General features: G+C 59.9%; 2 protein-coding genes across 6 annotated transcripts in view; one reads left to right on the forward strand and one right to left on the reverse strand.

Moving 5' to 3' along the window:
- ADAR (adenosine deaminase RNA specific) overlaps positions 1 to 2,538 on the forward strand; it is a 38,425-nt gene extending 35,887 nt beyond the window's left edge. For all 5 annotated transcript variants that reach the window (XM_032398620.1, XM_032398619.1, XM_032398617.1 and 2 more), the window contains one exon: positions 161 to 2,538. In XM_032398620.1, coding sequence (XP_032254511.1) covers positions 161 to 398 — 238 coding nt within the window. In that variant the 3' untranslated portion in view covers positions 399 to 2,538. The remainder of the gene's footprint in view (positions 1 to 160) is intronic.
- A 1,162-nt stretch (positions 2,539 to 3,700) lies between these two features.
- On the reverse strand, positions 3,701 to 14,299 carry CHRNB2 (cholinergic receptor nicotinic beta 2 subunit). The gene is made up of 6 exons (XM_032398701.1): positions 14,170 to 14,299; positions 12,893 to 13,038; positions 12,685 to 12,729; positions 12,106 to 12,215; positions 10,415 to 11,315; positions 3,701 to 6,812 (listed from the first exon to the last, which is right to left on the reverse strand). The coding sequence occupies exons 1-6, from the start codon at positions 14,231 to 14,233 to the stop codon at positions 6,642 to 6,644; spliced, it is 1,437 nt and encodes a 478-aa protein (XP_032254592.1). The 5' UTR covers positions 14,234 to 14,299; the 3' UTR covers positions 3,701 to 6,641.
- Positions 14,300 to 15,729: the final 1,430 nt, after the last annotated feature.

Raw genomic sequence — 15,729 nt, forward strand, 5'->3', positions numbered from 1 at the left:
ACCCCCCACGCACCCCGCCCAGGCTCCCCGGCGACCCCCACCTCACCCCGCATGCCCCCCGCTCAGGCTCCCCGGCGACCCCACCCCGCCCCGCGCACCCCCGCCTGGGCTCCCCTCCTCCTCTGTTCCTGGGGAGTGACAAGCGCCTTTGTTCCTCCAGGCCGCGGAACGAATTGTCCCGGGTCTCCAAAAAGAACATTTTTCTCCTGTTTAAGAAGCTCTGCTCCTTCCGGTACCGCAGGGATCTGCTTCGACTCTCGTACGGTGAGGCCAAGAAAGCTGCCCGAGAGTACGAGATAGCCAAGAACTACTTCAAGAAAAGCCTGAGGGACATGGGTTATGGGAACTGGATCAGCAAGCCTCAGGAGGAGAAGAACTTCTACCTCTGCCCCGTGTGAGGGGCCAGGGACTGGGGGGCGACACGGGGCCGCGGCTTTCCTCGTCACGTCAGTCTGCGGGTGTTCCTTTCCTTTCCTTTTTCTTTATTTGGTGGAAGCGCGTTGGTGACACTGGGAACGGTGGGTTCCTGTGTGCCCTGCTTCTGCCAGGGGCCAGGCCCGCCCGCCCGCCCCTGCCCTCTCCACCGGGAGGGAGCCACGTCGGCCCCTCCTGCCCACCATGCAAGCCCCTCCCACTCAGCCCCACTTTGGTTTCCACGTCCTCTCCTCGTGTTTGCCACACCAGCCTCTCGCCGTCTGGGTCGGGCCGATCCGCGCTGAGTCCTGTCAGGGCTGGAGGTTTCGTTGGCAGACTCTGCAGGCCCCTCTGTCTCCCTCGGCCCTTTTGCGATTCCCTCCTTATGATCGTTAAGTTTCTCCTTTTCCTCCAAGAGGGTAAGAGGTGAACTTCAAGAATTCGGTGAAACAGGTATGAAGACAGGAGTTTACAAGTGCGGTCAGTTCATCACTGAACCGTTGGCATCCACAGGTGGTGCTCGGTGACCTTCGGGTCTTGCACTTTAGCCAGCAAGGGGGGGGGGGGGGGGCAGCTGGGCGGCAGAGAGGGCTGGCCTAGGGCTCGCGCCCACAGGAGCAAAATCCCGGGGGGGTGACACCGACCGCCCCCACATGCAGACCAGCCTCGCAGTACCGCACACCCGCTGTCCTCTGGAAGCATTCCTGGGGATTTGTCCTGCCGGCGGGGCGCAGAGGGGCCACAGACCCCAAGGCCCGGGTGGGAGAGGTCCTGCACCACAAGTCCTCTCTGTTCCGATAATCAGGACTGAGAGGAAGGGCAGAACAATCATGTTGGGTCAGATCACGGCACCGCGCGCTATCTTTCTCATGACCGTGACACCAGGGAAAGCTGACCAAGTCATGGGTACCTTAGGAGTTTTTAAAAATGTCATAATGTTGATTCTTAACTGCTACGGAGCACCTATACTTGCACAGATTTTAAAATCAGACCTAATTTTTCATTTATCCAAGTGCTTTTGTCTGCCGGGGAGTTTCAGAAGGGCGGGCCTCAGGCTCAGGCCTGTCGGAGTCTCGGCAGGCTGGATCCCCGACAGCAGTTGGAACCGAGTGAGGTGGGTCCCCGGTCTACACCTCAGGCTGGCCTCTCTGGAGCCCGGCTCTGCACCTGCACCAGCCAGACCTGAGCCCGCCCCCAGGTGACGCCTGTCTCTGCCCGCCGGCGCTCCAGGCCAGGCCCTCGGATGCTTGTCCCCCTTCCCTCGTGCCCCCCTCCCTCCTGCCGAGGCAGCCCTGTCTGGACCCCTCTTCTGCGGTAGATACACTCACACTCACACTTTGGTTCTGGTGGCTACTGTTCCTCTGTGCTTTTGACCAAAAATTGACCAAAATTAAAAAAAAAAAACCACCCAAGTTTTTTTAAGTATACTCAAGACGTCTTTGTGGAATAGCCGGTTGTCCCACGGAGCCGGTCGGGACACAGTGCCTGTCTTCTGGGGTGAAGGGGCCCGGCCCCATCGAGCGCACCTGCCAGAGGCCTGTGGGGCTGGCCTCCCGGGAGGCAGCCAGAGGGTCTCGCCTGCTGACCCGACGGAGCGTTCAGACCCTCTGTTCCATCTTGGGCGTTAGAATCTCCAGCAGAGCCGCGACCGGGAGCCCAGGGGCCCTCAAAACAGCAGATCCCTGCTCGCCCCAAGGGCAGACGAGACGCACCGGCTCCCGCGGTAGGAAGGGGGCCCGGCTGCGCCCCGCAGGAATGGAGGGTCAGAGCTCCCTCCCACAGTGCTCTACTTTCTTGTCCAATCTTTGTTTTTAGTAACCAGGACGCCCTTCTTCCTTTTTTTTTAAATGATCTTTGTAGTTGATTTGTCTGAACTGTGGCTATTGTGCATCCTCTGAATAATCACTTGTGAAAATTGTCGCTGCTCGAAGCTATTTCCTTTACTCACGTTGAGCGACTGTTGGTTTGGGTCCTGGTGCGACCCCAAGAGCGGATGGGAAGAACCCAAACAGCCTTGGCGCCACCGCGGCTGCACTCCAGCCTGCGATTCCGCTTTGATGTGTCCCTCGATAACCGTGACTAACAATATACATTCCTCATAAATAAAGAGAATCTGAATTGTTAGAGAGTCTCCAGTCTTGGCTTCCGGGGGAGGGAGCGTGGGCGCGGAGGGGGCCGGCCCTGCGGTTTCCCACCCGCCGCGGGCTGCGCACCCCGACGCCCCAGCAGAGCCCAGGGCTCCGCACCTTGTCCTCGCACCTCGTCCACCTTGTCCTCGGAGACCACGGCCCAACGCGCAGGCGCCCCTCGCGCAGCCCCGCCCCCGCGGCCGCAGGTGCTCCGCCTGCTGGGAGGTGCTCCCGGCTCCCGGCTCCCGGCTCCCGGCGGGCCTGGCTGGGCTGCGGTCTCGGGGGGCACTGCGGTGTTTCTCCGCGTGACTCACACAGAATGCGCCCCTTCCCACCTTGCGATTCAGGCCAGAGTCTCTACCACATCCGTCCCCGGCTTAAGGACACAGAGTCACCGCGAAGCCTCCTTCCCCGTCCGCGACCGATGGACAGCTGAGGCCAGGAGGGCCAGTGATGAGTTTGGGGCACATTAAGGACCACAGCCGAGTGTGGGTGTCATTCGTGGTCCGCCGAGATCCAGGGCTTCTGAAGATGGGGAAGGAGATGTCGCCCCTGCGGGGACGGATGGGGTGGGGGGGGGTGGCGGACGGGGGGGGCACAGATCCCTCCCCCACGCCTCCGCCGCTGGAGAGAAACGTATCCAAGTCTTAAGGACGCGGTTTCCTTCCTTCACACCGAATGAGCGCCAGACCCACGCGCGGAGGGAACGAGCCCGTCCGCACCGCCCACTCCGAGGGGCTGGGACGCAGGGCTGCCCTTGGGAGCACGGAGTGTTCGTCAGCTCCTTATGTCTGGTCCCGTTCGGGGGCCACAACTGAGCACCTGCCAGGTCTGGGCCCAAAGCAAACCAGGGTTCTGGGGACAGGTGTGACCTTCACACAGACCACAGCTTGACCTCCCCGCGCACGCCAGCTGTGCGGAGACTCCCGCCGGCCCTGCCTCCAGGGCCCTGCTCTACGAGCGCCCCCCAGGAGCTATCCATTTCTTTTCCACCTGACGAGTGCCCTTGTCAGGCATCGATTACAGAAATTAAAGTTACCGCTCACCTTCAGTCTTGTACTGTCTTTCATGGCTCATGGGTCCAATTTCTCCAGCATCACCCCCAGTTTCCCAAATTTGCCGACCCTGGCCCCCAAATAGAGCACAGAGACAAGACATGTTTGGAAACAACTTTCTTTACAAGAATCTTGAGTTCCTAAGGAGTCTGGCCTGGAGCGGGCTAGACCAGTGCAAATATTCCAGAAGCACAGACAAGGGAGGCCAAGGCCGAGGGGGGGGCGGTGCTCTGAGGGTGGGTGGGTGAGGCGTCTCAGCTACAACTCCTAGACCTACAGTCCCTCAGGAGCCATGTGACACTCAGGCTGGGCCCTCGGGCCTGTTGGGACAAACATGGAAACACGCTGCCAATTCTCACCCGGCCTGGATGGCTGACAGCCCGCACCTGCTGGGCTGAGGGACCGGAAGAGGAGGCTGAGAGCTGGCGCCGAGTGCACTCTGGCCAGGGAGCGAATCAGAGATGCCCCTTGCTTTCCCCGAGCCCGCCTCGAGGCCCAGCCGTGCGGACGGCTCAGCTGAGTCAAGCGAGTGGACCGGCCCCTTCCCTGCAGAACAAAGGCCTGGGGCTGGGAGGAGTAGGAGTCGTGCCCCCAGATCCTGCCCAGAGCACTCCCCGCCTCTCGCCCTTCCTGCACGCACAGCCTTCCTCTGCAGGGAAGGCCAGCTGGGAGGCTGCCTTGTCTTGTTTGCTTTCAAGTTTTCGGTGACTCAGGCCAGCTGTTGCAGTATCAGACGCCTCGCCACCAAGAGAGTGCTTTCCTCCCGCAGCAGCACCAACCGTCAAAAGCAGAGTGGGCAGGCCCGCTCGTCGGGCAGGGTGCCCTGCAGATGGGGACAATCCCGCCTGCTTCCTCAGCAGCCCCTCCCAGGCCACCTTGCTCAGGCTTCGGTCGTGTCTGCACCGCCCTCTCTAGACTGGGGGCACTGAACGGGGCACCTGACGCTCTCCAGAGACGGCCCCCCATGGAAGGGGCAGGGAGCTCCCCTGACAACACCAAGGTAAGAGAAGGGACGATGCTTGTCCCCATTCAGGCAGCAATCTCCAGGCCTAAAGGCCCTCTAGCATTTTTGGTGACTTACTTGGACAACAGCCCCTTGGAAGGAGTACTCCAAGCAAGGGCAGGCCCAGCCACATGGCCCAGGCCAGTGAGGAGCCCGGGAGAGCCAGAAGCGAGGGCCTCGGGCCGGCGCCCCACCCTGCAGAGGGAGGGCTCCTTTCCAGTTGCTCTTCGGGCTCCTGGAGGCTCTCCCAGGGCTAGGGATCCGCAGCAGGTCCAGGCATGATACAGGCAACTCTTAATTTGCTGCTCTAGGAGAGGGCGTCTCCGCAGGGCCAAGACACCCACTCGGAAGGGAGGTCACGAGCCTGCTCCGGCAGGCCGGGAAACACACCGAGGCACATCTTGCCCAGTGGCCACCTGGGTGTCCACAGCCAGGACAGGACGAGGTCCACCCAGAGGCCCTGAGCACACACCTGCGTCAGGAGGAGCTCAGCCCAGGAACGGAACGATGCTTTACTGAGGGCACTCCAGAGAGCAACAGCCATCAGCCCCACTGAGCGGCCCCTGGAAAGTTCCCCTCGACTGCACTCCTCCAGTCCCCAGCTCCCCAGACTCCCACCCTGCTTCAGGGGACTCTGTTTGCTCAAGGAAGAGAGAGGGAGAGGAGGGGTGTTCGAGGAAGGCTGTCAGGACAGTCAGGTGAGCCCACCGCCCCCAGCTCTGCCCAGCTCCTGGTCTGCACACACACCAAGTCTTCACCAAGTACAGACTGGGCTGCTTCCTCCTCGCTACCGTCCCCATTCGAGAGATGAGGTCACTGAGGCCCAGAAAGGCAAAGGGACTTGCTCCCTGTGGCTGAGCGAGCAGGTGTGAGCCAGGACCGGAATCCAGACTGAGACCGTCTGGTCCCGTGGCCGACGCGGTGCGTCTCCCCCAACCCGTGAGCACTGCAGAAGCAGGGGTCCAGCTGGGCCCCCGAGGACGGCGTGGTCTGTGTCGGCCGGCCCTTCGGCCGCGCTGGGCAGCCTGACCGGTCTGTGACCGGCCCCCATTGGCACTGAGGACAGGCCAGGACCACAAATCAGGGCCAGTCACATGGCAGGGGTGGGGGCAGGAGGTCCATCAGAGGTCTGTTTCCTAGGCTAAGAGGCCAGGTGGCCCCAGCTGGCCCCTGGGAGCAGGGTCAGGACGCAGCCCCCACAAGGCCCACAGGACAGAGGCAAAGGCTGTGCTTTCTGAGGAGCTGATGACGGCCACGAGGTTCTGCCTCCGCCCCGCTCAGGTCTGCTTGTGGGGTGCGGCCGGGCCAGTGCTGACTCTCTCCTGCCCGGCCCCCTCTGCTGCGGGCAGAAAGGCTGGGTCTGCTCAGAGCTAACAGCTTCACTTTCCTGACTCCAAACACCGGTCAGTTCAAGTGGGGAGACCGCCGAAGAGCTTGCATTTTGTGCACAGTTGGAGGACGTGGTTCCAAGCAGCCAAGCAGGTCACCCAACGCAGGGGTTTGATGCCCAGCCTGGCCCGCCCCACCCGGCCCAAGCAAGAAGGAAAGTGGGGGGAAGTCCAGGGGTGCAGGGACCTGGGGCTGGGCCCTGGAGCCCCTAGAAGCAAGGGGCTGCGGGGCTGGGCTGGAGGGCCCCCAGGGGTCTGACCACAGCGCCAGGTAAGCCCCTGGGCAGACCTGCCAGCCCAGAAGCCGTGTACCGAGGCAGGGGCCCTGGGACTCTGCCCCGACCTGGCCCCTTCCCCATCACACTTCCCTCAGAGCGGAAGGCCCAATCTCCATGCCCCACCTCTCAGCCTTCATGCCCGACCAGCAGCACTCCCGCCCGGCGGCGGTGAGAAGACAGGACGGCAGCGGGTGCAGCCTCCAGCCTCCAGGGCGCGCTGTCTGTCTGCCACCAGCGGGGCTGGGAGGGGCTGGGGGGGCGGAGAGGCTGGGTCTGTGGCAGCGCCCCCCCCCCGTAGCTCACTTGTCCCTCCTCCCCCCAAAATGACTGTGTGCAGAGGGCAAGGGGTGCAGCGGCGCGGAGCCGGGAGGGCCTCACTTGGAGCTGGGTGCTGAGTGGTCTGCGTGCAGGAAGGGAGCAGTGGAGTAGTTCTGGAAGAGAGGCTGCAGGAACATGCCAATGGTGCCAAAAACACAAACGAAGACAAAGATCCAAAGGAACAGGCGGTCGATCACCATGGCAACGTACTTCCAGTCCTCACTCACCTGGACAGAGGAGACAAAGGAGGCCGGGGTATCAGTCACATGATGCAGGACAGGAGTGAAATGGGAATAGGCCGGTCTCACCACACACACACACACACACGCGCGCGCGCGTGTACACAAGCACCCCGCTCCTCTCCCTCCACGACCCCACAGCGACTTTTCTAAAGTGTGGCTCCCAACTTGCCTGCTTAAAAGCCTCCAGCGGCCCCACCGCCTTCAGGGCCCATCCAAACTCCCAAGTTTGGATTGAAGACCCACCCGTGACAAATACGCACCTACCTACTTACCATCCTCTTCCACCTGCTGACCCAGACTTACCAAAGCCCCATGCGCGCTCTCAAGTCTCTGTGCCTTTGAGTTTCCTTTCTGTCTAGAATTCTGGTCTTCCCTTTCTCTGCCTGGTGAACTCCTACACATCCTCTAAAGCCCAAATCAAATGTTACCTCTTCTCTGAAGTGATCTTTTCTGATACTCCTGATCAAAATGAACCACTGTCCTCTCCGGACTCCCTCAGCAGGTGGACACATCTCGATCACAGTGTTTTTACTGCACTGTATTGCCATTTCAATTTGCGTGTCTGCCATCCTACCCCGCCCCCGGCCAGCTACGAGTTCCTAAATGACAGGGACCCTGGCTGATTCGCTTTGCAGTCCCAGCCTGTGCAAAAGAGTGCCGGTTATTGAGTGAATGGCTGGCTGCACAGGCCCCCGTCCAGCCGTGACTGCCTGGGGCACCCCATCCAACAGCAGCAGCTCCAGCACGCAGGCCCCAGAGGGTGAGCACTGGTCCCAGACGCGACCAATCCATCGGAAAGAGGATACCGTCTGGGTCTGACAGCTGTCACGGGGCCGGCCCCCCTCGAGCCTGAGTCAGGGCCTTTGCACACATTCATCTGGGGGCCCAGGAAGGAGACCGCTGTGTGCCTTCATTTGGTCGGCTGCTGAGCAACAGCTTGCTCGGGCCGGCCGTGGGCCTGGCTCCGTGCCAGGCACGGGGGTGTGGCCAAGAGCCAGACAAATGCTGGCTGTGGCTCACTGTCCACGGAGGGAAAGGGGCACAAATAAGCAAGACTAAAGTAATTACACGCTGGTGGGTCTGATAAGGAAACAAAGAACTGAGAGAGAGCTATGGAGGGGAAGACACACTGGAGGGTGTGGTCTGGGATGGCCTCTGCGAGGAAGGGACACTGAAGGTCACGTTGGAACGTAAGAAGGAGCCAGCTGTGGCCGGAACAACGCGAAGAAACAATCAGACAAACCCAAACCGAGGGCCAGCCCACACCCGTCAAAATGTTGACGCTATGAAAAACAGAGCTGAGAAACTGTTCCAGATCAAAGAAAAAGAAAAAGGTAGGACAACTGAGTGCAATCTGAGATCCTGGATCAGGGTGGGGAGCGCTGCAAAGGGCATTACTGAGAAAGCTGGAAAACTTTTTTTTTTTTTTAAAGATTTATTTATTTGTTTGAGAGAGAGCAAGCAGGTGCACGTGGCAGCGGTGGGGGGCAGAGGGAGAGAGGGAATCTCAATTCGACTCCAAGCTGATGCAGAGCCAGATGCAGGGCTCCATCTCATGACCTTGAGATCATGACCTGAGCCAAAACCAGGAGTCGAATGCTTAACTGACTGCACCACCCAGGTGCCCCAAAAGTCGGAAAACTTTTCTTTTAAGGTTTTATTTACTCATTTGAGAGAGAAAGAGAGAGCATGAGCGGGGGGGAGAGGCAGAGGGAGAGGGAGAAGCAGGCTCCCCACCGAGGCGGGAGACCAACATGGGGCTCAATCCCAGGACCAGGAGAAGCTTAACCATCTGAGCTACACAGGCACCCCCGGAAAACTTTTAATATGGATTTTATATCAGTTAAAGATATTATATGGATGTTGAATTTCCTGAATTTGATCACTGATCCTGGTTATGCAAGACAACATCTCTATTCTCAGGACAAGACACACTGAAGTATTCGTGATAAAGGGTCACAATGTCTGCAACCTACTCTCAAACAGGAGAGCAAACATTAATAGTAATAATAATACTTTTTTAAAAAAATTTATTTGAGAGAGAGAGAGGGTGGGGGAGGGGTGGGGGGAAGTCGGGAAAGAATCCCAAGCAGACTCCCCACTGAGGGCAGAGCCGGGTGTGGGGCTCAATCCCACAACCCTGAGATCATGACCTGAGCCGAAATCAAGAGTCGGATGCTTAATGGACTGAGCCACCCAGGAGCCCCAGTAATACTTTTTTAAAGAAAAAAAAAGAAGGGCATTCCAGGCAGAGAGACCAATGGGTGCAAACATCCTGAGGTAAGACAGAACTTTGCTTGCTTAGACTAGTGGGCCAGTGACCTAAGCCAGGGAGGAGAAGGCACAAGGTGAGAAGGAGACATCGCATATTTGGAGGAAGGAGAACAGAGCTGACTCGGGGAGACTACCAGGAGACCCTGCCCCGGTCCGGGAAGAGCTGGGGGAGGCCTACCGTCCCGGGAGGACCCTGGAGAGGTGAGGAGGAAAGAGACAGCTGAGAGGACTTTGGAGATTGTGCTCACAGGGCAGGACTTCCGCTGACTTGGATGGTGGGGGAGGTGAGAGAGAGAAGAGTCAAGAATCACTCCAGGTTTTTGGTCTGAACCTCTGGGTGCACGGTGATGCCATTTACTGTAAGATGGGGAGACTGCAGGAGAAGCAAGCCGGTGGTGGGCTTTAGATGGAGCCCTGGGGCTTGGACGTGTGAAGTCTGAGATGCCAGTGCGGCGTCCAAGTAGGCCACTGCACCGAGCTCCGAGCGGACTGCGGCAGGGGCGGCGCGGGCGGGACGCGCGGCTGAGCCCCAGCGCTGCGGGGCCGCGTCTCCCCGGGCCTGCTCCCGCCTCCGCCCATCAGGCACGTACCCTGCTCCCGCCAAGCCCCGGCTCCAGCCCGCGGTCCTGCCCTCCTGGGGAATGGAAACGCCAGGCTCTCAAGCCCCCACCCCCACCCCCGAGCGGTAGCGCTGGAGCCGCCCTTCCTCACCCCCAAACCGGAACGGCTGCATCCTAGCGGAAACCTGGCCGGTCACCATGGCAACCACTGCCGGTACCCGAAGGCTGACCGCTGGCCGCCGCCGGCCCGTAGCACTCTGCCCCTGCGCGGGCTCGGGGCTCCCGGGGTCCCCCTCCGCGGCGGGGGCCGCGGTGGAAAGAGCCGGGTGTGCGCACAGCGGGGGCGCTGCTCTGGGAAGCCCCCGCCTCCACCTGCCCCTCCTCCAAAACGATTTCACCAGGCGGTCCCAAAGGCGCAGAAAAGGGGTGTGACTTGGGCCTCTGCCCCCACCCATCTTCGACCGCCCCCAATTCCGCCCCCCGCGGGACGGACGAGGGACCCGGAGCCCTTCGTGCCGAGAGCTGCGATCACCAGTCACCAGCTCGGACTCGGGGGGCCAGCGGGGGTTGGGCCTCGGGGTCGCGGCCACCGGCCGGCCGCAAAGCCACCAAGGCCTCCCCCCGCGTCCCCGCCGCCCGTACCGACTCCAGCCTCCGCGGCGCCGCCTCCCGGAAGCCCACCGAGGAGACCCGAGGAGGCCACAGCGGCCGCGCCCCGCACTCGCGTTAGCCTCGCGTGGCCGCGCCACTCACGCTCTGGTCGTCGTCCTCGCTGCGCACGTGGTCCGCGATGAAGCGCACGCCGTCCACCGCCGCGCGGAGGCCGCAGCCGCCCGCCCCCGCCCCGCCGCGCGCCGGCCCCGAGCGCGACTCCCCGCGGGCTTCCCGGAAGAGGAGGGCGCCCGCCTCGCGCTCGTGCTGCCGCCGCCGCAGGCGCAGGCCCTGGCGAGCGCAGCGGGGCCGCGGCTGCTGCATGAAGAGCAGCGCGGGCAGCCACTCCAGGAAGACGACCTTGACCCAGGGCGCCATGGTGTGCGTGCTGGGCGAGCGGTGGTGCACGTTGAGCACGCACACGCTGGTGACGATGGAGAAGGTGACGAGCACCATGGTGAACATGAGGTACTTGCCGACGAGCGGCACGTCCAGGGAGGTGGGCGGCACGATCTTGGAGATGAGCAGCAGGAAGACGGTGAGCGCCAGCAGCACGGAGATGCACAGAGTCATCTTCTCGCCGCAGTCGGACGGCAGGTAGAAGACGAGGATGGCCAGCGAGGTGATGAGCACGCAGGGGATGATGAGGTTGATGGTGTAGAAGAGCGGCTTGCGGCGGATGATGAAGTCGTACGTGATGTCCACGTACGTGGAGTCGTCCGGGTTCTCGTTGCGCCGGCCGGGCAGCGCCACGATATCCCACTCGCCGCTGGGGGTGAAGTCGTCCAGGCTGGCCACGTCACTCTTGAGCACCAGGTCGATCTCCGTGCGGTCGTAGGTCCACGAGCGGAACTTCATGGTGCAGTTCTGCTGGTCGAACGGGAAGTGCTTCACTTCGATCTTGCACGCGCTCTTGTAGATGGCGGGCGGCAGCCAGAAGATGCTGCCGTCGTAGGAGACCACGGCGTTGGAATAGAAGGACACCTCGTACATGCCGTCAGCACTGCCGAGGGAGGAGCGCGGTCAGCCCCGGCTCACGCGTTCCTGCACCCCACCCATCAACCCGGCCCTGAGCGGGAGGAGGGGAGAGCCAGGTCTGAGGGTAACCACCCAGGAGTCAGCAGAGGTGGGGCAGGAATTGAGCAAGAAGGGGACCTGGGTGAGTTGGTGGTCAGGAGGCCTGTGAGGCCTTTTGGAGGCAGAAGAGGGTGGATGACGGGGGCTGTCTGCTACTTGTTGTGCATTGTGCAAGCTGGTTGCTCCCCATGCAGAGGAGAGGCTGGAGAGGTTGGGGGAGCCAGGGAGGCCAGAATAAGGAGCCCCAAGCAATGAGGGGGACAGGGGCAGGTGGGAGCAGGAGATGCACCCACTAGTGATTTAGGATCTTGGAGGTAAGTGGGATTATTGCAGGAAAGGGGACGGAACCCAGAGGAGACACTGGGGCCTCCAGGTTCTTTGATCCTGAACAATCCTCCAGGAAAGGCTATTCTTGAATCCATATAGGCGCTGGGGCTGTCAATCCTTGTCTCTATCCCACTGAGGCTCCCAACAATGGGACTCAGATTTGGCGGAGAGGGGACTGGCCATGGCCCAAATCACCTTGGAGTCGTCTGGGTTTTCCACATTCCACCTCACTAGTCTGGGTCTGTCTGCTGCATAGTGATGGTGTCTGTGCCCACAAGAAGTCCCTTCTGTCCCGCTGTGCAAGCTAATTTACTTTCCCTAAGAGCCCTTCCCTCTCAGAGCACTCCTGTGGTCTCCTCCAACCTTCCCGTTGCTCCAAGGCCACCTACTTGTTGTACAGAACCACATCTGGGAGCCAGATGTGTTTGGAAGGGAGCCGAACTTTCTTCATGTTGTCAAACTCCTCAGGCTTCCAGGTGAGCCGATAGTCCTCCCATTCCTGGGAAAGGGAGAGAGGGAGAGAGGGAACCTTACCAGCCCATGCCCTTGCTGAGGCTCAAGGTCAAGGACAGGATGGGAGGTGGGGGAGGAGGGGGGAGGCAATCTGGCTTGAGGAGGCTTTGAAAAGGCATCCCCTCCCCACAGTGACTTCCCTGCCCAGCAAATGTGGCTCATAAGATAGTTTCTCATTTAATTTGCACATCTAAGCTATTAGAATCTACATTTTACAAATAAGAAAATGAATCTTGTAGAGTTTAACATGTTCAAAGTCACAGAGCTGGTGAGTGGAAGCACCAAGTTTCAGATCCAGTTATTTAGCACTCCAAAGTCTATACCTTTCTGCCTTTTTTGAGGAGATTAAAAGAGGGGGAAAGCACATGCAAAAAAACAAAACAAAACAAAACAAAACAAAAAACAAGGAGGGAAAAGCAGACCAGGGATGTGCACTGGGCAGGAAGAGCACTAACCTGGGTCAGCCAGACATTGGTGGTCATGATCTGCTCCCGCTCGTGCTGCAGGGAAGAAGAGAAGCTGCTGAGAAGGCCCCTCAGCCTGCAGGCTCGCTACAACCACCCAGGGTCCTTCCCATACCTCCCCAAGCCTGGGGAGATCCAGGGGAGTAATTCTGGCTGTTTGACTTGAGTAGCTGGGCAGAGAGTTTGGGCCCCCACTCACCACACTAATGAGCTGGGCCAGGGACACCATGAGCTGTACTGTCACCAGCTCTGAGCCATTGGTGGCTGGACGAATGAGCTTGTTGTACCGGGAAGGATCCAGGAGATGCTCTACCAGCCGCTCCTCTGTGTCAGTACCTGAGACTCCTGGGCCGGGGGCAGGAAGGAAGGAAGTAGGCAAGGAGGGCCCACCTAGCATCCCACTCTCCCTAGGCAGTGGGGCAACCAGGCCAGAGCAGGAGCTCCCACCTCTCCATCCCTAAGGATGCAGCAAAATGCTTCGGTTATCCCACGGGGGCCCCTCATAGAGAAACCCTTCTCTGAGATCACCGACCAGGGAAACCAGACAGCCTCACACAGACGTCTCCAGACTAAAAACCCACTCTGCAAGGATTAGTGGAGACCCGCTCTTCCTGCAAGGTCTCAGACTATGGTTTCAAAAGACTTGAGATTTCTTGTTTTCACAGCTTCTCCTAAAAGGTCCCTGCAGTTCAGGAGGGTTTTGGATGGTGGTGAAAGGGAACAGCTCTTTATTTCCCACCACACCACCTTTCTCCTCAGTCAGGGACCATCCGTGTATGCAAGTAACATTATGCGCTTTCACACGTGACTTGGGCTGTGACCCCACCCCACCCCCACCTTCAAAGGCACTGGGTTGGTGAGGATAGCTGGGCTGCCTGGGCTGTGTGTCAGACGTGTATTCAGTCCCCAGTTCCACACATACGGGAGCCCGCCTCCCATGAGATGGCATGCAGGTGTGGGAAGCTCGTTTAGCTGCACAATCCCTTTGTACCCGCCCCTCCACAGACTCTCTCTCCTGCAGCCCTGCACAATGTACCCCCACCCCTCAGCCTGGCGGAGCGCCTTCCCTTCCAAGTCTTCCGTCCCACCATACAAGAGAGTTGAGAAGTCACTTCTCTCCCCTTCCTGTCTTGTCCCTGTGGAGTGGCCGGAATCAGGAGCCCAATGTGGGGCACAGAAAATGATGGAGAGCTAAGGGAGGGTGCCCTTTCAGGTAGAGTTCTGGAGATAATGTTTCACGGGAAGTCAAATGGCATCTCAGCCGCAGAGTGTGCCCTCCTGCCACCCCAGAAGGCCTGGGGAGACTCCCTCCCCGTGCCCACGCTCTCCCCACCACCATTGCCCGGATCTCCCTCGCTTCCTTGCATCGCCTACTCCTTCGGGGATGTCCTCCTCCCAGCTCGGCCGCCCAGGCGTCCCCCCGCAGGCTCCTCCATCTCTGGGGGTCCCCCTTGCAGCTTGGAGCCCGGTCCTTACCGGCGCGCAGCCCGAGGAGGCCGAAGCCCAGCAGCAGCGCCGCGGGGCTGGAGCGCAGGGCCATGCCGCGGGCGGGGCGCTGTCCGCGGTGCTGAAGGAGCGCCCGCGCCGCCGGAGGGGCCCTGCGCGCGGGCGGCCGAGGGGCGGCGGGGCGGCGGGGCGGCGGGGCGGCGGGGCGGCGGGGCTGCGGGAGGGAGCCGGCTTCTCGCTCGCCCCGGCCGGAGCAGGCGGACGCTTTCCCGGCTGCTCTTCCAGGGAACACAACTGGGACAGTGAGGGGGAGGAGTCTCCGCCCCGGAGGCGGAAGCGCCGGAGCCCAGAAAAAAAGGGGGTCCCAGGGTGGGACGTTCTGCGGCTCAGCTAGCTCGCCGGACCGGGGAGTTCTGGAGCCCCGAAGTTGGGGCGGGACCTGAAGGACTCTGAGAAGGGCGGGAAGAAGGAGCGCGAGCAAGACCAAAAGGTCAGGACCCGCTTAGCACAGGGGCCAGAATGAGGGGCGGGAGTCGGGAGGAGTTTCTGGGGTTCCCGCCCTCCTTGTTTGCTCTTACCAATCCAAATGATCCTGTTTCCTTGGAAGGCTCAGGATGCAGCTGAGAGAATGCATTTTAGGCCTTTCCAGAGATAGGGGGCTGTGGGTTTGCTATTTTTCAAAAGCAAACAGCTTTGGAGTCTGGAAACAGCATCCTTCAACCGTCCCCTTCTCTACCCCCATCAACTCCCTCAAAGGCCAACCTTCCTGCCCTCCCCCAGGGGGCCTGAAAAGAGGCTTTCTCACTCCCATTCCCTTCCACCCCAGTCTTTGGCTTCTGTGTAACAAAGGGGATCAGAGGACCATTTCTCAGAGGCCAGGCCAAGAATGAAGCTAATGCAAAGGAGAGCAAACAGAGCCAGAGGATTCACAACTCAATGACATCTTTGACCATGAAAGCCAATTAAGTCTTCCCTTTTCTCTTAGGTGGATTTTTGTCACTTACAACTAAGATTATTGACTAAAGCAGCCTTATCATACATCCAGGCTCTGTCTGAGTCCCTCTCTGCCTACTTCTTCAGCCTCATCTGGACCACTCCACCCAGCTCCACACTCCAGCTACTGGTGAGGTCTTCAAATCATGGACATTATCCACCCCGGCCCCTGCCCCATCCTCCACACTCCAGGGCCTTTTAACCTGTCATTGTTCCCTTGGCTCTTTTATCACCTGTTTCCCCTCAACCACCTTCTAGTCAACTTTGAACGTTTGACAGAAATGTCACTTCCTCAAGGAAGCTCTATCTGACCAAGGACTAAGACAAATGCCCTGCTATATGTTCGCAAAGGATGTCCAGTCGATGAAAACCACCCTAAGGCAGTGGTTGCCTCTGCCGACAGACCATGAACCTGCACAGTGCCAGGCTTGTCATGAGGACTCAACAAATAAGAAAAGAGGCTAGTATAGGACAGACATTTTCTAGTCTGTAGGGGAAAATTCCTTCTTAAAAGCTCAGCTAAACCTTCCTCTATACCCAGTATCATCACACTCATTTGGACATGAATTATACTGTGGTCAAAGCTGGATTTAAGAA

The sequence above is a fragment of the Phoca vitulina genome, unplaced genomic scaffold (assembly GCF_004348235.1).
Source record: "Phoca vitulina isolate PV1807 unplaced genomic scaffold, GSC_HSeal_1.0 scaffold118, whole genome shotgun sequence".
NCBI lineage: Eukaryota > Metazoa > Chordata > Mammalia > Carnivora > Phocidae > Phoca > Phoca vitulina.